This window comes from Poecilia formosa, unplaced genomic scaffold, assembly GCF_000485575.1.
Source record: "Poecilia formosa unplaced genomic scaffold, Poecilia_formosa-5.1.2 Scaffold130, whole genome shotgun sequence".
In the NCBI taxonomy this organism is placed as follows: Eukaryota; Metazoa; Chordata; class Actinopteri; order Cyprinodontiformes; family Poeciliidae; genus Poecilia; species Poecilia formosa.
In genome coordinates this window covers 291,684-311,890 of record NW_006800069.1, presented here as the reverse complement: position 1 = coordinate 311,890, position 20,207 = coordinate 291,684, and the positions used below count along the sequence as shown (strand labels likewise).

The following is a 20,207-nucleotide window of genomic DNA, read 5'->3' as shown; positions in this document are numbered from 1 at the left end:
ACTGGTCCCTCCCATTCAATATGACATCATCCAGATTCATTTACTGCAAGAGTTTCCATAAAGTTTAACATAAAAACTCGATGAGGAGAGGCTGGGCTGGAAAAAATGTCACTACTATGTTGTCAAACCGTTTGGTCTTTGAGCCTCATAATCATTGTTTTTCTCCACACTTTATTGTATCATAAAAATTATTTTCATTTGGCTTTTTTTTCCTCAAGGGAGCAGCAAAGACTCAAAAAAAATATTTGACAAGAAGATGGACTTTTTTCTGCGCTGCTGCAAACGGTCAGTAATCAGCGTCTCAAAAACAAACATTGTGTGTTTGGAGATGACGGCTGTGACCGGCGAGTATTTGAGCTGCTGTTGTCTTTCTGACACCTCAGTCTGTCCGTTCTCCTCTGACTGCTGACATCTCTGAGGCCTTTTCTGTCCCCACACCTGGCACAAAATGGACATTTGACCCCTCTTTAATATGCAACCGGGGCAACAAATTTATGGTTGAGTTGTTGTTATTTCCAATTCTTCCGCTTTGTTATATTACCATTTAGTGTCAATAAACTTCATGACTGGACTTACTGAGCAGGTCAGTCAATCTCAGTGACTTCAGTGAACTGCTGAGGTTGAACCATTCACTCAAAAATTAATCTGGATTTTTCTTCTGTTTTTACAGAAAACTGAAAATCTGACATGGAAACCGGACCGGGCTTGTCCACTGCTCCAGGCCGTAGGATATATGTGAAAAGTGACATTAGGGATCTCTTTTCTCTGTCAGATGTTCTCTATGAAGATCAGTTTGAAGGAGATGATCCAACGTTTACAGAACAAGAAGAAGAAAACTTTTACAGGGGGGCCCCTCCAAACTGGCTGAACTTTCACATTAACGAGCAGGAAGCATTATCTGGCACTGGAACACTTTTTACCAAACGAGATGGATTTGAAAAACTCAAGGAGGAAATTCAAATGAAAAGAAAACTCCCTGCGATGTCCACAGTAAAACTGTTCCACCAGTCAGGAAGCGGAGGGACTACAATGGCAATGCAGGCGTTGTGGGACTTAAAGAAAACCTTCCGCTGTGCAGTTCTTACAAACTCGGCCTCAAACACCACAAGAGTGGCGCAGGAAGTGGTCCATCTTTTTACGGCAGGCAGTCTCGGTCACCAGAACACAGTACTGCTGTTACTAAATGATGAGCAGATCCTTGACAAGCTCCAAGAGAGCATTATGATGACTGTCAAGAAACATAACATAGTCACCCGCATGCCTGTGGCAGTTTTACTAAGCTGTGTGAGAAAGGATATCCTGCTACAAAGTAAAAATGTTTTCCTAAAAAGAGAGCTGTCAGAGAACGAACAGCAGAAATTCAATGAAAAGAAGAAGGAGCTCACTGAAAAGTACGGCGAAAAGATCAGAGAGTTCCACGGCTTTAACATAATGCAGACTAATTTCTCAGAAGAATACATCAACAAAGCCTGCCAGATAATTAGATCTTGTTCAAAAGCACGGAGACCCTTGAAGGCCCAGTTAGCTGCCTTCCTATCCTTACTGAATGCCTATGTACCAGGATCCTATCTGCTGGAATCTCAGTGCCTCGACTTCCTCAAGGAGGAAAGCAACGCTTTTGCAGACGTATCAGTGAAAGACAAAATGCAGCCCTTTAGTCACCTCATTGTCACCTTCCAAGAAGATGAAAGAACAGAGAGAAAGGTCCGTATGGCTCACCCACTGATAGCAAAGTGTTGTACCAAACTCCTGGATGATAAAGGAGTGACAAGAAGTGACACAGCAATAAACTTCCTGAATAATTACTACAAATATGAGGACCATGGGAAGTTCCCATTATATTTGCTTAATTTAATTAAAGACATGTTGACCAAAAGAGAATTTAAAACAAAACTTGACCCAAACAGCAGCTTAGAGGTTAAGGGGGAAAAAGAGAGATTTTCAAAACTCATTCTGGATATCCAACAAGATGACAAGGTCCAGTGTGCGCCCGTCTTAAAGGTGGCATCAAATAAATTTCCTCACGATCCCTTTTTTCCTCAAGCTCTTGCTCGTTTCTACTACATAGAGTTAAAAGATTACAACCTAGCCGAAATGTGGGCAAAGAGAGCAAAGGAAAGAGATCCCCAAAGTTCCTTCATCGCTGATACTTTGGGTCAGGTCCACAAGAACTGCCTCAAGAACAGAGGGGAAACTTCAAACCCAAGACAAGTCTTGCTGCTAGCCAGAAAAGCTATTGAGGCTTTCAAGCATGAAGAACAACTTGCGGAAGAAGAACATCAGATGGACACCTCTAGTGATAGGACAGTTCGATTCTCACATCTGTTCAACTGCACAGGGCAGTTTGGGTTTGTACAGGTCTGCAACCTTCTCTATGACTTACTTGTGAAGAAAAACGAACGATGGGAAGCAGTTCTTACAAAGAAGGTGTCCTTTGGTTCTGTCCTGAAAGAATTTGGAGACAACAAACTTTACAGATTCAATGATCTGGTAAGCAACCTTAAAGGAGATGTTCAGAAAAAAGCTGAGTTTTTTGCTCAATATCTGACCTTCTCAAAGCTCAGCATAGAGAGAGATGACCCTGAATACATTTCGGAAGAAACCTATGAATGTCAAAAGAAGTTTGTTGGTTACTCGCTGTCAGCAGAGGTCATACCAAACGCCGATCAGTGTAAGCATGAGCTTCAGCAGAACCTTGCAACAACATCTGCAGGAGTGCTTGCATGCATGGACAGAGAGTACTCTGAAGATCTACTCAAGTGTATAGCCGAATGTTGGAAAAAAGTATGGTCAAAGACAAAGTCCAGATCAAATGAAGCCAACTACATTCTGGCTTACATTTTGTCCCGGAACTTGAGAGCAACCTTTCCTGATTCTCCTGAAGCTTTAATTCAAAGATTCAAACAGGGAAAACCGCCGGATCACAGTAATCCTCCTGAGCAGCACATGCTAGCCTTACTTTTGTCGTGGCCCGCAAACAGTGAAAATAAAAGTAGCTTTGATCTGAACCAACAAATCCAGGAAATGGGCCTCTCATATGAAAAGGCATACCGGAAGTACTTTAGATCAAGATACCTCCTACCTCTGTTTTTCATCGGAAAAGGACAAGATCTGGACAGACTTGTTCACAGAAAAGTTCTCGAGCATCTGTTCTTTCAGCACAGCCAAGGAACGGATCCAGACTGCAAAATGAAAAACTGGACAAATGAAGACATATTCAAAGATGGCAAGGTCAAAGAACGCCTGATCAAGTTTGAAGGGGTAGTAAGGAACTACAGTTTGTTCCTTCCTGTTGGTAGCAAACAGATTGAAATTGAAGCCAATCTACAAAGAAGTCTCTGGAAAGCACGGCAAGTTTCCTTTTTCCTTGGATTCACCATCAGAGGTCCAGTGGCCTTTGACATCCAGACTAAAAAGGTAGAAAGAGGTGAGATAACATGGCTCGCTTATTTACATGCAGATAACAATGGTTCCTTACTCACAACCAAGACATTTGTAAGGAAACGAAAGGAAGCATATTTACTGCTTAGCCACTGTACCTTTGTGGGTAGAATAATCGTTTTGTGATCAGAAGATTATAGGTTTGGCTTCGGTTTTCTCATGTCAGGATGGGCACTGTGTTTTTAAACTGTGAGTGTGAGAGTGAATGGGTGAAAAATAGCTGAAGAAGTGCTATATACCATTTACTAAGAACTAGCTGGTGTTCTCCCATGTTGTTAATGTTTATGACTATGGATCAATTCTCCCCTTCACCAACTCATACCCCAGTGTCCTATTGGTATTTAAATAAGCAATCAGGTAATCAAAATGCTCAAAATCTTATGAATATTTATATCATTTTACACTTCATCCATTGTCTCCAATGTTAACTCATTTGAAGTATGATAGATTACCCCAGATCTACGTAAGAGAAAGACATAGCACCCCGTTTCTACAAAAACATGGTTATGATTACTGAAAATGACTTCCAATCTTAGTTTTTAAGGCGAGTAAAAATTGATGTATTGTTGGTGTGAAAGATCCAGGGGCAGATCCCTCCTTCTTTGCACCTTAATAAGTTGTCCAAAATGACTAAAACTGCATATGTATGATGCATTACCATCATTCTCCATGTGTGTTTAGGCCTTAATCAGTTTATTTTTAGAATCAAAAAAACCTGTAACGTTCAAAGCCGTATGTGTAGCACCACCAAGGCTCTTTAGCTGTTTGCCGTAATTCAATTGTCTTTTTGGTTCCTGTAAAACTGCTCTATCCAGTTATATTAATAGCACAATGCAATTAATCAGTGTCATGTTTTACAGTCAGACAAGGATAACAGATTAGTTTAATGGATGACGTTGAATATGACAAATGTGTTTTCTTTCTCCTTCCAGAGCTGAGAGAGTTGGAAGGTTCAAACCCAGAAGAACCAGTCTGAAGGCCCGTCCCTTCCACTACGTGACTGTTATTTTCTCTGAAATCTACATTTTTTTCTTCTATTTGTTTATCTTTCATTCATAAGTCAGTTTTTCATGTTACACCAGTCTTGTTTTTGGCTTTGGTAGTTTGGATTTGTGGGTTTGTTTGGGTTAATCAGAGGGACCTGAATGCAGTGGACAAGAACACTAGAAGAAGTTACCAATTGATGTCGTCTCCCCTTTTTTGTTTTGTCGGCTGAGGTCAGTTTTTGTTTTCTTTTGTCATTTTGTAAGATTTATTTGAATCAAACTTTGGTGAAATTGTTGCAACCTATTATGTTCTAAGTGAATGAGTCAGTTTAGTAGGTACTTTGTTGTTGATCAAACATTTTTGTTAAGTTGACTAAATCTACAAAGAATGTGTGTGTGAATAAACATATAAGGGAAATGCAATGAAATAAATTTAATGTTTGAGATGTTAAAAAATAAAACTTGAGATTTTCCTGTGTTAAATATTTTTGGTAAATTAGCAGTTTCATCTTGCCTCTGAACTTGAGTTAGTGTATTGAACAATATACAGAAACAATCATGTCAAAAGACTTGCTATGCATCGTATTTAGCCACTAGCTAAGATCTATCTGTAGTTTTACTGAAACAAAGCAGTATAAATTAAATGCGATAAAAATCCATACACACATGCTAAGCTAAAACATTACTGAGCCGATAAAGATATTTCATTGTGTGCAGTTTAGCTTTCCAACTGTTGCATTTATATTCTTAAATTGGACATCGACTATCTTGAGCAGCAATTCAAAACATCTGCATTTACATTTTGACGAGGTAAAGAAAAATTCAAAATATTCAAATACATTTTGACCGATGAAAAGGTTTCAAGAAATCAAGTGTCAAATTCTTCATTTTAAGGGTCAAACAGTCATATTTCCAACTCTAGATATCAGATTAAGCTAATCAAAACAACTTTTCTGAATTAAGAAATTGCGCACAAGCTCCTTTAGCTCTGCCGAATTTTGGGTTCTGAACAAAATTGTCAGAAATTGCCACAATTAAAAACCTTCTATTCATGAGAATGCGCCTTGATCTCATTGAAATCAAGCTGCAGTTTTACATAGTTTGGTCACACTTCTAGAAAATAGCTTCTAGCACTAAAATGATAAAACGCCGATATACCTGGTATAGTGGTATTAATTTAAACATTGTGTTAAAGGGGAACAAGCTCTTAATGAGGTTGTGTGTGGCTCTTAAAAGAGCCGTTGTGTGTTAGTTGGAGCTGCAGCCTCTAAGCCCTCTCTCCGCGGATGCGGCGGGCCAGCTGGATGTCTTTGGGCATGATGGTGACCCTCTTGGCGTGGATGGCGCACAGGTTGGTGTCCTCGAACAGACCCACCAGGTAGGCCTCGCTGGCCTCCTGCAGAGCCATGACAGCGGAGCTCTGGAAGCGCAGGTCGGTCTTGAAGTCCTGAGCGATCTCTCGGACCAGACGCTGGAAGGGCAGCTTACGGATCAACAGCTCCGTCGACTTCTGGTAACGACGGATCTCTCTCAGAGCCACGGTACCGGGCCTGTAGCGGTGAGGCTTCTTCACGCCGCCGGTAGCCGGAGCGCTCTTCCTGGCTGCCTTTGTTGCCAGCTGCTTCCTGGGGGCTTTGCCTCCGGTGGACTTACGGGCGGTCTGCTTGGTTCTGGCCATGCTTCTGTTCTCTGATCACGATCAGGAGAAAAATGATGCAAAGCGCCGAGGCTCCGCTGTTCTTAAGCCGAGGCTCTGGGCGTCACTCTGTGACGCTGCGGCTCCGCTCCGGATCCTGGTTGGTTAGCGGCTCCTCCTGGAGCTCAGCGCCGCCCAGAGGCGTCTCCTCCCGGCTTAATGTCCGCCGCTCATTGGAGGAAGCTGCGTTTAAAAAGTCCGCCTCTCCGTCCCGCTCTGCTGGGAGCTTTTCTGATTGGTCGCCTGCATCATCCCGCTCCTCTCCGCGGACATAAAATGCAGCTTTCAGCCGCTGCTTCTCATTTCTTTCTCGAGTCTCATCTCCATTAAGAAGCAACAACAAAATGAGTGGCCGCGGAAAGACCGGAGGAAAAGCCAGAGCTAAGGCCAAGACCCGCTCCTCTAGAGCCGGACTCCAGTTCCCAGTGGGCCGTGTCCACAGGCTGCTGCGCAAAGGCAACTACGGCGAGCGGGTCGGTGCCGGAGCCCCCGTCTACCTGGCCGCTGTGCTCGAGTATCTGACCGCTGAGATCCTGGAGCTGGCTGGGAACGCCGCCCGCGACAACAAGAAGACCCGCATCATCCCCCGTCACCTGCAGCTGGCCGTCCGCAACGACGAGGAGCTCAACAAGCTGCTGGGTGGAGTCACCATCGCTCAGGGTGGGGTGCTGCCCAACATCCAGGCGGTGCTGCTGCCCAAGAAGACCGAGAAGCCCGCAAAGGCCAAGTAAACTCCCGATACCCGCTGAAAACGAACAACGGCTCTTTTAAGAGCCACACACTTTATTTTAAGAGCTTGGACTGCTGCTGCTGCTTTGACGAACAAGTTTATCATAAGCACTCAATTTTATTTATGAAGTCTTGAAACTATACAAATGTAACCCCACGGTGGAACATCCATCCATCCATTTTCTGAACACCCTTGTCCCTCAGTGGGGTCGGGAGGGGTGCTGGTGCCTATCTCCAGCTACGGTGGAACAAAGTATCCCAAAATTATACATGTTCTTAAAGTTGCAATTCATTTTATTCGCCAGTGGAAATATTGGTGTATATTATATCTGCAATACCAACAGTAATTCTGGTTCTGAGCTGTGATCTCAGCCACTTCACTTCTATACTAAAGTTAAGTTTTTGGATAGGACAAAATATGTAATGGTACAATTAATTTATTTTTTTAATAAGAACAGGATGTAGTCAGACAAATTCATGTTATTAAATTGCAGACATGAATTTCAATGTATTAGAAAATTAGGTAAAAATACAACCGATTAGATGTGTTGGCACTCATCAAATATTAAACTGATTAAAACTAATAAATCAAATGAGATTTTTTTGTATTTTTATATAGGTTTACATTACAAAAACTGAAACAAAATAAAACACTATTCTACAACCTTATGTCAAAAGAGGAATAAAGTGAAGTCGGGGCTTATACTGGCCATTCAATCCATAACTCGGCAGATTGTATATATATATATATATATATATATATATATAAAACGAAATATCTACTGTTCATTCACATCCACTCAACACAGGTACACGATATATGCAAACATCTACATAATTATCATTTCTTCTATAATTTTAAAGCTCTTAAAATTCACAAAATAACGACATTCAGTTCATTCAATAGTTTCTCAACTGAAACACCAGATTTTTACATTACTTTCCTCTTTATTATATTAAAAACTTAACAGAGTCCTTACTTATTTTTATTCTTTCCTAATTAATTTCTGAATTACCGAAGGAAGACTTCATTTAAAAAACGCAATTAAGAAAAAACGAACTTTTTCAGTCTCAACGATGTGACTGAAGCTCGGTTCCTCTCCTGTTCTCTTTCACGTCCGCAGTTCACAGATATAGGCGGTGCTTCATCCGTGTAGTCCTCATTATCGCTTCAGACTTTTCTAGATCGATACCACCATGAGCGGCAGAGGAAAAGGAGGCAAAGGACTCGGTAAAGGAGGCGCCAAGCGTCACCGTAAGGTTCTCCGTGATAACATCCAGGGAATCACCAAGCCCGCTATCCGCCGTCTGGCTCGTCGCGGGGGAGTTAAGCGTATTTCCGGTCTCATCTACGAGGAGACCCGCGGTGTGCTCAAGGTCTTCCTGGAGAACGTCATCCGTGACGCCGTCACCTACACCGAGCACGCCAAGAGGAAGACCGTCACCGCCATGGACGTGGTGTACGCTCTGAAGAGGCAGGGCCGCACTCTGTACGGCTTCGGAGGTTAAACTGCTCCTCATACTGACAAAACAACAAAACGGTCCTTTTAAGGGCCACACACATGTCTTTTAAGAAGCTAATTTCCTGTCTAATTTTAATAATAAAAGCTACATCTATTGTAAGCCAACTCTTTCAGCTGCGCTTCATATATACTCAAACTACTTAAAAAGGTAAAGGACCCATTAGGATAGGAATGAGGTGTAAGACTGGACCATTGTCTGTAAAGTACTGGTGCAAAATAACCAAAAAAGTGCAGTCCAATAAAATTCGTCCCCAAAGCTGACTATGGATGCCATGAAGCTTTCAACTCCATGTGACAAGATGAAGCTGCACTACTGCGCCATCAAGTGGACAAATGCTGAACGTGTAGTGACTAATGACGTGATTAAAATGTATAGTATTAAGTTTTAAACTGAAAGTTTGATGCTAATACGCAACTCTAGCATATTGTTAATCTTTAAATCAAAGACTAGACCAAAAGGAAAAGTGGAAGTAAATGAGAGGATTTTAATGTGAATTAACTTGTTAGTAACCATGCTAATGTCACTATAGCAAGAAAATGTCAATTGTTTTAAAAACAGAACTTTTCACTGACTGTGCTGGTTTCTCTGTTTTGAGAAAATTTCACCTACTGTAGAAAATAACCTTTCACACGATGTGGGTTAGCTAACATGGCAACAGTAACATTATACGAGTTAGAATAAACATTTTTGTCTTTCCCAATATTCAGGGGATTCTCCAGTTCTCTAAAGTTACTATTTCTTTGTATTCTGTGCTTTCATTGCATCCTAGAAACACTAACTGCTTTTGAAGAGCTCTAATGCTCCGGCATTGAGGTGTTATTGTATCAATGTTCATTTTAACACAACAAGACACCTCACCTTAACACATCATCTGCCGTGTTGCTTTTTTAGATACCATTTATAACTTTGTGCAAATCTTATTGAAAGAGAGATGATGAAGAATCCTCCTGATTACTGGACACAGCAATTTTCAGATTGTTTTGGTTTGGGGGGAAACCAGAAATTTAATGGGAAACCGCAATGGAGCAGCAGAATACAAATTAAATACAATAATTTTGTGGCAATTGGATGGCTTGGATTCATATCAGTTTCATATACTGATATGAAACCTCTACACTTTTCCCTCAGCCTATATAATCCATTTAAACTGTTTGTTCCCTGTTTTTTCTATAGATATCTAGGAAACACATGAATTGACCATTTACAAGATGGCTGAACAAAACCACTGTTTCTGAAGAAACATACCTAAGATGTTGGGTATGAACAAAAAATGTTCAAACCAAAAGTTTTGAACTAAGATATTACTTTCACTTGTGAAGAAACACAACTCATTAGGTGGCATGCTGCCTTTCAAGTTGAGCTATTAATAACCGTGGCACGTTTGAGACACACATAAAGAAACAAGAGAAGGAATGCAATGGAACATGAAACTCATGTCATCATCAAGATAGAAAATTTGAAACCGTGGGGAGGATGTGGTCAAAGCTGATTATAAATAACATTGTTCTACTGTTCAGTCACCTGCACACCTGCTGGAACTCTGACAGGTAAGATGACTGGAGAGTGTGTGTGTTCATTCGTCTCTGTGGGTAAGAGTTAAATGTTGTTTGTGTCGTATTTTTGATTATTGTCAAATCATTCATCAGGAAAAAAAAGCATTTTAAGTGAGTTTTAGCACTTTTTGGCTACAAATTTTGTATTAAGCAAACATTGTTAAAGTGGTGTTATTACAAACATTACAAATTGAACATTTCAATTTCTAATACACAGACTATTTAAATTGTTTCTGATAAGACTCGGTGATTGGCCATCCATTTTGACATTTGGAATTGTAAATTATAATACTCATTCGGCGTGAAGAGTTCAACACAGGTCAGCGGTATTTCTGTATTTTGACGTACAAGGTTGGAATTCAACTTTGCATGTCAAAATATAGAAAATTGCTGACCTACATTTTTACATATGAGGTCGGACTGAGTCTAGGCCACAAAGAGTCACCTGTCTGTGACGTTCACACAGTCAAGTAGAGATTTGTGTCTGATTTGGAAAGTATTCTCTTTGCTTATTGCAGATGATTTAGTCCTGTTGGTCCTCTGGTTGTGACATTTGCAGGTAAGTGGATCCTGAGACATTAGGAATGAAATGAATGAATGAATGAATAAATGAACGAACAAAGGAAGAACTTGATATGTTATTTCTATGCATCACACAAAAACTAAACCGAGCTCCACAGATCCACGGACAAGAACAGACACAAAAAATACTATAACCCAACTCTGCATGCGACATTCTTTGGTTCAGGAGTTTGATTGTGGAGGAAAAAAAAATGTTTAATGTCCTCCGGCATTTTTTTCCCCAAGCAACAGGAAGGTGAGAATGAAGTTGCTGTGAGCTGTCTGTTAAGATGCCATCTTCTCTCTGTAAATGTGCTGCAGATGAGACTCTGATGGTTTCCTCAGCTGTTCTCATTACCAGAGTCTCTCTTCTGCTGTGCTGTTGTGAATGTGAGGATCCTTCCAGCCTTTGCAGAATGTTGTGTTGTGCAGCAATAGGCTTGGCAATGACTAACTGTTAATGACTAGCAAAGGCAGTTGTTGACAAAGTCATTAATTTTAATCAGAATTACTAAGGTAGGGCAACACATGATTATCTGGAATTCATAGCTTAACAGCTGACAGACGCTGCCTGTTATTGCTTCATGAATACCTGCTTGATGAGTTGTCATATTACAGAACAGCAAATAGTGTGAACTCACTACATGCATATTCAAAACATCGCTCAAAAGTACAAAAATTTAACAGCATACCTTAACTTCCAGTTAAGATAATTATGGCGATAATCTCTAACTGGACTGGTAACATTCACCTAAACCAGATGTTCCCAAACCTGGTCCTCAAGTAACCCTGCAAAAACCTATTAATCATCCATTCATTTACTTCAGGTGTTTGGAAACAAGGAGACACCTACAACATGCCTTTCCTTCTTTCCTGGGTGTGTCAACATATTATGGAGTTGGGTGGAGATCGACAGTAAAACTTCTCAGTGAGGCAAACTGAAGCAAGTCCTGATTAGTGAAGATGTATGATGTGATGTGATTACTCATAAACTGCTCCAAACATTTCTGTGCTGATGGTGTCAATATTACCTGGACAGTAAAATTCATCAAAGATGGATTTGGCTTCTTGGTCAGAGGAATGGTGATGGCAGTCTTTGGACAGGTTGGCAATTTGGCCAAGAAAAATGTTAAATATGTCTGGAAAGACATTCTATAGCTGTTCAACAAAGGCTTTCAACACACACCGACTGACATGATCTGGACCATTCTGTGGGTTTTGATATTCTGGGTTCAGTTCCAGCACTTTTATCTCACTATGTCTTGTTATTTTTAATATTTATGCTAAAAACCTCGTTTCTTCTATTTTTAGGATTGCAAACTGTGTGTGGTGAAACAACTTTTTCAAGCAGAAGCAACAAAAACAAAAGAATAGACCCTTCTGTTTGATGTGACCATCATGGAAAGTAACTCAGGAGAAGATGTGAACTCTGCCCTTGATCTTGACAAAAAATATGGTTGTTTATTTTTTTGTTGTGAACCGTACATTTCTGCACATGTGCTGACCAACCCAATGTCCACCAATTCAAAATTGTTCTCAATGTTGGCACTGTTGAATGCCTATGTTCCCAATTCCTACCTGATCATGGAAGAGTGTCGAGGAATCCTAGGTCCGCCTGATCCCATCTATGGAGGTCCTCCCTTCGAAGTTAGAATGCAACCGTTTTCCAAGCTCATCAGAGTATCTGGCTCAAAGGTGCGCCTGATCCATTCAGAGATTGCTAGAAAGTCTGTGGAGCTGTTAGCTGAACTAGGCATTCCCAGAAGTTCCTTAGCACTGAACTGTGTGTTTCTGCTTTGTGGGGAAGAAGTCCAACCTCACACTGTCCAGTTTGTCAAAGATTTGCTGACAAAGAGAGAGATGGGTCCAAAGGGCAAAGAGAAATTCTCACTGCTAATTAAAGACATTGTAGAGCAAGAAAAATTTATTAAAGCACTGATGGTTTTGATAAAAGCTTCAAACAAATTCCAGGACAAACACATTTTCCCCCAGACTGTTGCTCGGCTGTACAACATTGGAGGATGTCGCCCAAACTTCAAAAAAGCTGAGAAATGGGCTAAAGAAGCCATCAAAAGAGCCCAGAATAACTCCTATGCCGCAGACACCCTTGGACAGGTCTACAAGAACCATTTATTGAGAGGGGTCAAAGGATCCTCTGAAGTGAATAAAATGGCCGTGAAGGCCCTTGAGGCGTTCAAAGATGTAGAGATGAAAGCTGAGAAGGAATTACACCCCGAATGGAGTGAATATGATGGCTGTGCCAACTATTCCGTTTCGTTCAACAACCGAGGCCATTTTGGTTTCATTGAAGTGGCCAAGATTGTCTCTGAGAAACATAAACATGACAATCCATTTGAGGACACCCTAAAATTGGAAGTTGAAGACAAGTTTGAATTTTTTGAATGGTATCTCAGCTACTCCCAGCCTGACAGGATAACAGTGGAACCAGATTTCTTTTGGAAAGATGTTGCCAGTTGCTATCAACAATACACAGCAGAAGTTGCAGCTGATTCCACCAGCTTCCCAGCTCTTCTCGATTGTCTGAATCACGGCCTTTTCGTGTCGAAGGAGAAACGAGCTTTCAAGTCTGAGGTGACTGAGAAAACACGACAACAGCTGGAGCAAATCCGAGATGAATTAAAGACTGCTTATGAGGAAGCTGCAGATGATGTCAAAGTGGCAGAGAGGTACATCCTTTCAAACATCATCCTGAGCAACAAGGAGCCTCACTCTCCTCAACACGCCCTGGTTAGACAACTTCAGGAAATACTTCAGAGGCTTCTGCCCAATGGGGCGAATAGTAAAGGCCCAGAGTTTTACCTTTTGGTCCTGCTGTTGTTTTGGCCAGAGGAGCAGCTTCAGAAGGGTCAAGAAAACAATGATGATGAAAGGTTACAAGAACCTGACACAGACAAGGCTCAGTCTGAAGACCAAACTATAGAGGAAGCAGATGTAAAGGAGAACAATACAGGAGAAGAACCTGATCAACCCCTTCCTGGCCTCGAATATGAACTTGACATGGAAGAATATGTCACCTTGATGCAAAAGGCCTATGACAAAGTCTATGACAACTACCTTCGAGGTCGGTACCTGCTGCCACTGTTTTTTCTAGGGAAGGACTCTGGACTGAGCAGATGGATCCACAGGTCTAGACTGGATGCAGCGGTGGAAAACCGGGTGGAAACGGAGCTCGCTAATAAACCAAGGGACACAAATAGAAACAAAATGAAAAGAAAGAAGATCAATGATATGTGGGATAGTGGGGAGGTGTGGCAGCTGCCACAAATCCAGGAAATGCTTCAGCCCATTCAAATGGAGACCATGCAACAGAGTGGAGGAGATGAAAAAATGTTTCTTAGTGTAGGCGGGAAGATAATAAGAAAATATCAGTGCCAGGTTCACCATGTGCATGAATCTGGCACTTTGAGCCCAAAGCGTTTTTATCTTGGCTTCAACATCAGGGGTCCTGTCATCTTCAAAGTGGAGGATTATTCAGAAAAACATGATTGTAAAGGTACAAATCAGCAACAGAACACTGCTTGAGTCAGTATTGGTTTTCAGGACAGAAAGCAGCATTTTTGTTCATTCCCTAAAGTTTCTGACTCTCTGGGTCTGTTAAAAGAAGGAACTCTGTGAATTATCCAACCAGTCATTGTTGATTCTGGGACTGTACAGAAAAACTTCACATCTGAAAAGCTCACCGATCAGTTTTCAGCTTTATTCTGCAAACTTCATGTTGGATATTATTACTGTTACCAAATATATTAATTACAGTGTCTGTTTTTGTCTGTTAGGTTTTAAGGTAGAAACGATATTAATCAACGGTCTTGGATTCTGTGATATCATTAATATAGCATGAATTAAATTGGGTTGATTTTGATCTCTTTCTCCTTGTTTCTGTTGTTTTAAACACAAATATAAAAATTGATATTCAAATAAATTAAGAATGATTAAAATGATACTTCCGTACCAATGCTTACTGAAAAAGCAAATTTATTAAACTCTAATAAAAAGAATGCCATACTGTTGGACTGGATTATATGTGAGTTATTTTTATCTAAGTTGTTGTTTACCTTCAGTTTTTGAGCTAAGTCACCTACTGTGACCTTTTCCATTATTATTTTCCAACAATGAGCTAAACTGCAAAATCACTCTTACACTTTAAATCTTACAACCATCATACTGAGCTAATTTCTTGCACAAACTTCTGTTTGAACCAATAATCCTCTTATTTAATTCTCTCTATTCATTGTACCAACTTTTTTTATTTTTATGTTTGTGGTGCAACATCTGTATAATTGTACATATCTTTATACAATGTAACAACTGCAATGTAATTCTATGAATGTACTGTGCCATTAACCCTTTAAATTACTACATTTGTGTTTTGTGTAGACATTAATGTAAAAAAAAAAGACACATATCAATAATTACAGTTCATTTTAAACTTCCTGAAACCTGAATCTGTTTACAAAGTCACGCATCATGGAGATTGTTCAAATTTAAAAAGGATGTTCAAAAAATGTATTAAAACTACTTAAGTTTCTTGAATATGCTTGCAGTGCTATATTGCCACCTACTGGTTGTTTATCAGAATAGCAGGAACTTCATCTCAGATAGTTGCGACGTTGTTTCACGTTTTCCGTTGAGCCCAATAGGTAAACCAGCAACATTTCAGATTCTTTGTGTTTACAAAGAGCTCAGTTGTGATTTATCTAAAGTAAAAATGCCCCACACTCGACTCAGGTTTGGTTATAGAGAAATCCACACTGATAATGTCTCTCTTTGCTAAGTTGAGCAATATTGCTAAATGATCCAAGGAAATCATTGGTAAGTAGTAGTGAAGAGAAAGACTTAAGAGAAACATTTACAGGTCACACCTAAGAGGTGCAGGAAGCACCCCGCCCCCCCAAAAATAAGGAAACGATGTTATTCTGTACCGGTTGCTAAGCAGCCCAGCACAGGGCGCAGGGCTGTGAGAGACGAAGCTTCACAGAGACGGAGTTTGGATATAAGGAAAAAGATGCAAGCAGGAAGAGGGGAATACATGTGGATGAATCCTCTGAGCACAGACATACTGTCCAGAGGATGTATACAAACAATAACATAATTTTTTTAATGAAAAGACAAAGCTTTGAGATAGACCTGAAAGTGAAGAGAAACAAAAATACTTCACTTATATTAAGAATGAATGCTCTTCAGGTGCATCGTGCCATAGATTTGGAGAAGAGATTAAGAATAATAATTAGCAAGAAACAACAATAACACACGAAGATTAGAGATATGAAATGGTCAAAAAACATGGCAGCAGCATGACGCTCTGTTTCACTCGTATATTAGTAAATCTGGTTCTGATTTACTAATTGCACTAATAATTCAAAAATGTTGCTGCAGGTTTGTCCGTCCAACGCGTTGCAATAATGAAAACGTATCCGGAGAGAATAAGTTTTCATCTGGTCTTGTGACAAAGGTGCAGACCACCACCTTCCTGTTCCTTTTAAAACCACGGAAACCAAACGGCTCATGCTGCTGTGCTTGTTTAGAGCATCAGCTCGACGTCTGAAAACCTGTGTCAGCACAAATATGGGTGGAAAAGGAGATTTCCTCTGTGATGGAATAAGCACGACTAATAAAGTGGTCAGGAAGCAAATAAAAGATAAGACCCAGAAAAAAAAACCAACAACAAAAGAAAAAAACAAATAACCCAAATATTTCTATTCAGTAATTCTGGTTTGATTGTCTTTCATTTCAACCTGGTAGCCCAACAAATAAACAGTTTGATATATTTTTGGGTTGAAAAAGTGTGTTGGATCAAACCCACAAGCCTCCATCCAACCAACCGACCCATTCCTGGCATCCTCATCAGTCTTGGTGTCAGGACAACGGCACCGTATGGTTAGGGTGGAGCTACTGGTGCCACCATAACCAGTTTGTTGCCTGGGAACTATTCCACAGGAATGAAGGATTATTATTCCACTTATACAGAAATCACTCCCAAATCTATTTCTTCCTCAAGAAGTTGCTGCTCACTCTACTCTTGTCTTCTCTGACTGTCTTAGTTTCATCAAACTGGGGATGACTGAGTTCTTCAAATTTTAATGGATGAATGAATGAATGTACTTTATTAATCTCAGAGGGAAATTCTCAAACAAAATGAATGTAAAATCAAAATTAATTGATGATTTTACTGAGTCCAAAATGCTCCACCAGTTTTTCCTGTGCTGCTCTCTCCTCCCTGACCTCTGACCTCTGTCTGTTGTCAACAGTGTCGGTGAATAGGCCTCTAAAATAGATGCTGAGGTCTGATAACCAAAAATACTTAGATGTCTCCTGAAGAGTAAAACTCTCCTTTACTTTTCTGCTTTCGTCAGCATTAGTAATCCATGCATTTACAACCCACCAGAAGCTTTATTAATTTTTTTCTTTTTAATAGGACTGAGCCAGATCAATGTGTCACCTGTTAACCGGTCTGGGTTTGTGGCGCGGTGGAGGAGGTGCCTCCCAGATCGACAACATTTTCTCAACCAGACGAATGTGTTGCATGACCAAACTTTAGCTTCACAGTTCTCCTCGTGCAGTGCAGGTTTCTGGCTTCCTGTTCATTTTCATAAGAAAAACAAAACACACTCTTGGTTTGAACACCCGATAAACCGACTCCAACCTCTGTCAGACGTTGCTCAGTGCTTGTCACTTTGCTACGTTTGCAATTTTCTTCACTTTTGTAGCCAACCATTTCTCGCTCCTTCGGAAACAGATGCACAGCAGGAGGTGTCACTGCAGCCACACGACGGGCCCGACTTCACATTTCTACGTGTGACATTTAATAAAACCACAAATAAAGTCGACTCACCTCCTGAACATCTCTAAGGTCCGTCACTGCCAACTGCGCTTCCCTCGCTCAAAAGTGTGACAACCACAGTTTTCCAACCTCAATCGTCGCTGCTCGCCACAAGGGTGAGCTGTCAGAAAAAAAAACCAAAACAACTGCTTGATCTGAGTCAGCAGTGTGAAAATTTGTTGATCTTGACCTCAGACTTACAAAGTGATGCATTCACTGCAGTTATTTGATTGGCTGTTTGCTGCGAGCTGGGATCCGAGGTGGTCCTGGTCAACTGACTATAACGTCAGTAACCTCCTTCACGACACAGAGAGCGGAGACGGGCCGGTCATGGAAGGTGAGTCAATACTCTCTCAGCTGCAAACCGATAATATTAACAGCTCCATCATTTGATTTATTCTATTTATTTGCTACTTTTTGAGAAAAAAATAAATAAATAATCTCCTGTGTTCAAGTGACATAACATCAACTCCTAAAGCTAAAATCTTGGAACACATCTGAAATAGATTTTTTTTGTTTGTTTGTCTTTAACAGATTATATAGTGATGATTTATCAACGCTACAACCAGGATGCAAGTATCTTAACATCCAAATTACAGACCTTTTGAGTTGTGTTCACTAACTCGGTCTCTTGCCTCTTCAGGCAAGAAAATGCGAGTCGTCCTGCTGATCGCTGTCGTGTGCAGCTGCGCTGCGGGAGACGAGGATTCCTTCAATAACCGCCCGTGTCAGCCGAACAACGACCAAAACGCCTACAGCAAGTTCGAAGCCAAACACATCCTTCCAAAAAAGTTCAAAACTAGCTCAACACCCGTGTGGGAGAAGTGAGTCACTGAATGTTGATTAAAGCAGGGATAAAAACATTGCAATTGTTACTTAAAAGACTGTTTATTTGGAAGGTCTCGTCACTGCATCTCAATGTCTAGACTTTGAATAGGCCTGTCCAGCACTTCCAATCTCCTCTTTTTTTAAATCATGCAGAGTAAGTAAGTTGAAGAGAAATTCACCTTCAGTGTTTTCTGGTGTGGTTCCATCACCCAGGATTTTAAACGCTTCATCCTGGAATTACGTGTCAGTTTTATGTGTGTGATGGACATGCAGCTTCCAAAATGCTCTACTATTTTCTGATTGGTTCACAGAATATTTTCTAAAAGCTCTCGGGTGAAACATCAGGATGTTTTGTCTTTACTCTGTTTGTCCAGCAGAAGCTTTTTGTTTGGATCTCTGCCACTGATGTCCTTTTAGCCCAGATGGTTTCTTATTGTTGAATCGTTAAAATGCACCATAACTGACGTATCAGATTTATGGTTTTTCCATATAGTTTGTTTGGACAGATTTTTTCCTGCGTAATAAATGGAATCATCTTTTGAAAACTTTTGTTTTCACTAAGGTTATCTGCTATTAAAATTAGTTTGATCTGAAATATTCAAGTGTAAGAAAAAAATGCATAATGGGGCAAAACATATCTTATACTGTTCATGCATAATGTTAGATTATCTGAAAGACGTGTGGCTTCATTTTAATAAAAGAAAAATCTAACCTTTTTAAATTACATGTTTAAATGTTTTGAATAACGCAGTTTGTTTATTTCTCTAGACACATAAAAAGCTTGAAGCGCTGCAAAGTTGAAACTCAGACCTTCATCGAGAGGTCAAAGGTCAATCTTGTTAAGAAAATCTGCAACGGCAACGGCTGGAACCGGCAGGGCAACTTGTGCACGAGCAACTCAAAACTGCCCGTGTACGTAGTGAAAGTGAACACATCCAGCTGCACAGTTCTCAACACCCCGAGGAAAACGGAGGAACTGGTGACGGTGGCTTGCGACAAAGTTGGCAATGATTGCCTTCCTGTTCATCTCCAGGCAAAACAACAAACTCAGAAGGGACGCAAAGTTACCTGCTCCCCTACTGCTGCTGATGATGATGATTATTATTGGTCTGATGAGCAATTTAACATCTGAGAGATTATTAAAAATGCTTCTACGCTGTTGTTATTAGAAAATTCAGAAACTTTAACCTGCTCCAGCGATCCTCACAAGAAATGAATATGTTCTGCACCAAAGGGTTTTATTTGCATCGTATTGTTAAGAGCGGACGTTCTGTACAATAATCTTTTTACATGCCAGTTTAACCTTTGTTGATTTTGGATACAGTGTGAATACAAGCATCTGTTCCTAAGAATACATCCTGAATATAAAGACACATTCACATTTTTTTCTCCCTGCCTCAAGCTACATAAGACTAAATGTCTCTTGTTTTAAGTTAGTTGAAATTATTAAAATTAATTTTATGTGCTTAATGACAGAAAAGTTAGTGAAAACATGTTTTAGAGTTTTTTTAAATTACTTTCTTAAAAATCAGAAGATATGGAAATATCTGGTTTCAGCTGTACGTATAATCAAATTAATTTATTTTATGCTGATTTCCCTATTGGTTGTGCTAAACAAATTGCTGTTGCTTTGAATATTGTCCAATAAAGCTCACATCTATGAATGAAATCTGATTTTGTCCTGTTGTCCAATCACAGCTCATGATTTAAAACAGCTCTGTAGTTCTGAGAAGTCTTAGTTACTAAAGTAGCTACTTTGTTATTAACCTTTTTTTCCTAGTTTTGCAATGAATGTTATAACAGAAAAGTTAGCTGATATACTGACAACTAGTTCACTCAATCAAAAGCTCTTTCAGCGCTTCATTGCCACCTGCTGGTTGTTTGTCAGTATAGCAGCAACTTCATCTCAGTTAGTTGTCGTTTTCCTTTGAGCCTAATAGGTAAACCAGCAACATTTCAGATTCTTTGTGTTTACAAGGAGCTCAGCTGACTGTTAGTTCTGCACACAATGAGAATCCATCTAACAAAGACTGAAAAACAGAGATTTATCT

The 20,207-nt window shown here is 40.2% G+C and overlaps 6 protein-coding genes across 6 annotated transcripts; 5 read left to right on the top strand and 1 right to left on the bottom strand.

Annotated features, from left to right (window-relative positions):
* Nucleotides 1–201: 201 nt before the first annotated feature.
* LOC103144669 (sterile alpha motif domain-containing protein 9-like) lies at nucleotides 202–4,831 on the top strand. Its single transcript, XM_007561763.2, has 3 exons — nucleotides 202–583; nucleotides 671–3,427; nucleotides 4,374–4,831. The coding sequence occupies exons 2-3, from the start codon at nucleotides 688–690 to the stop codon at nucleotides 4,415–4,417; spliced, it is 2,784 nt and encodes a 927-aa protein (XP_007561825.2). The 5' UTR covers nucleotides 202–583; nucleotides 671–687; the 3' UTR covers nucleotides 4,418–4,831.
* A 574-nt stretch (nucleotides 4,832–5,405) lies between these two features.
* Nucleotides 5,406–6,181, bottom strand: LOC103144618 (histone H3). Its single transcript, XM_007561682.2, has one exon. The coding sequence runs from the start codon at nucleotides 6,103–6,105 to the stop codon at nucleotides 5,695–5,697; it is 411 nt and encodes a 136-aa protein (XP_007561744.1). The 5' UTR covers nucleotides 6,106–6,181; the 3' UTR covers nucleotides 5,406–5,694.
* A 203-nt stretch (nucleotides 6,182–6,384) lies between these two features.
* LOC103144619 (histone H2A-like) lies at nucleotides 6,385–6,989 on the top strand. The gene has a single exon (XM_007561683.2). The coding sequence runs from the start codon at nucleotides 6,468–6,470 to the stop codon at nucleotides 6,852–6,854; it is 387 nt and encodes a 128-aa protein (XP_007561745.1). The 5' UTR covers nucleotides 6,385–6,467; the 3' UTR covers nucleotides 6,855–6,989.
* Nucleotides 6,990–7,919: 930 nt separating this feature from the next.
* Nucleotides 7,920–8,473, top strand: LOC103144620 (histone H4). The gene has a single exon (XM_007561684.2). It carries the CDS (start codon nucleotides 8,050–8,052, stop codon nucleotides 8,359–8,361), a length of 312 nt encoding a protein of 103 aa, XP_007561746.1. The 5' UTR covers nucleotides 7,920–8,049; the 3' UTR covers nucleotides 8,362–8,473.
* Nucleotides 8,474–10,444: 1,971 nt separating this feature from the next.
* Nucleotides 10,445–14,404, top strand: LOC107832900 (sterile alpha motif domain-containing protein 9-like). The gene is made up of 2 exons (XM_016676205.1): nucleotides 10,445–10,488; nucleotides 11,802–14,404. The coding sequence occupies exon 2, from the start codon at nucleotides 11,889–11,891 to the stop codon at nucleotides 14,031–14,033; it is 2,145 nt and encodes a 714-aa protein (XP_016531691.1). The 5' UTR covers nucleotides 10,445–10,488; nucleotides 11,802–11,888; the 3' UTR covers nucleotides 14,034–14,404.
* Nucleotides 14,405–17,503: 3,099 nt separating this feature from the next.
* Nucleotides 17,504–19,825, top strand: LOC107837280 (uncharacterized). Its single transcript, XM_016676213.1, has 3 exons — nucleotides 17,504–17,665; nucleotides 17,972–18,152; nucleotides 18,925–19,825. The coding sequence occupies exons 1-3, from the start codon at nucleotides 17,536–17,538 to the stop codon at nucleotides 19,286–19,288; spliced, it is 675 nt and encodes a 224-aa protein (XP_016531699.1). The 5' UTR covers nucleotides 17,504–17,535; the 3' UTR covers nucleotides 19,289–19,825.
* The last annotated feature ends 382 nt before the right edge of the window (nucleotides 19,826–20,207 follow it).

Excerpts from the sequence above, each read along its gene's own strand:
- LOC103144618 (XM_007561682.2), bottom strand. The coding sequence starts at position 6,105 with ATGGCCAGAACCAAGCAGACCGCCCGTAAGTCCACCGGAGGCAAAGCC.
- LOC103144619 (XM_007561683.2), top strand. The coding sequence starts at position 6,468 with ATGAGTGGCCGCGGAAAGACCGGAGGAAAAGCCAGAGCTAAGGCCAAG.
- LOC103144669 (XM_007561763.2), top strand. The coding sequence starts at position 688 with ATGGAAACCGGACCGGGCTTGTCCACTGCTCCAGGCCGTAGGATATAT. Across the intron at positions 3,428-4,373 it reads GACTAAAAAGGTAGAAAGAG|AGCTGAGAGAGTTGGAAGGT; the intron begins GTGAGATAACAT and ends TTCTCCTTCCAG.
- LOC107837280 (XM_016676213.1), top strand. The coding sequence starts at position 17,536 with ATGCATTCACTGCAGTTATTTGATTGGCTGTTTGCTGCGAGCTGGGAT. Across the intron at positions 17,666-17,971 it reads AGACGGGCCGGTCATGGAAG|GCAAGAAAATGCGAGTCGTC; the intron begins GTGAGTCAATAC and ends TTGCCTCTTCAG. Across the intron at positions 18,153-18,924 it reads TCAACACCCGTGTGGGAGAA|ACACATAAAAAGCTTGAAGC; the intron begins GTGAGTCACTGA and ends TTATTTCTCTAG.
- LOC103144620 (XM_007561684.2), top strand. The coding sequence starts at position 8,050 with ATGAGCGGCAGAGGAAAAGGAGGCAAAGGACTCGGTAAAGGAGGCGCC.
- LOC107832900 (XM_016676205.1), top strand. The coding sequence starts at position 11,889 with ATGGAAAGTAACTCAGGAGAAGATGTGAACTCTGCCCTTGATCTTGAC.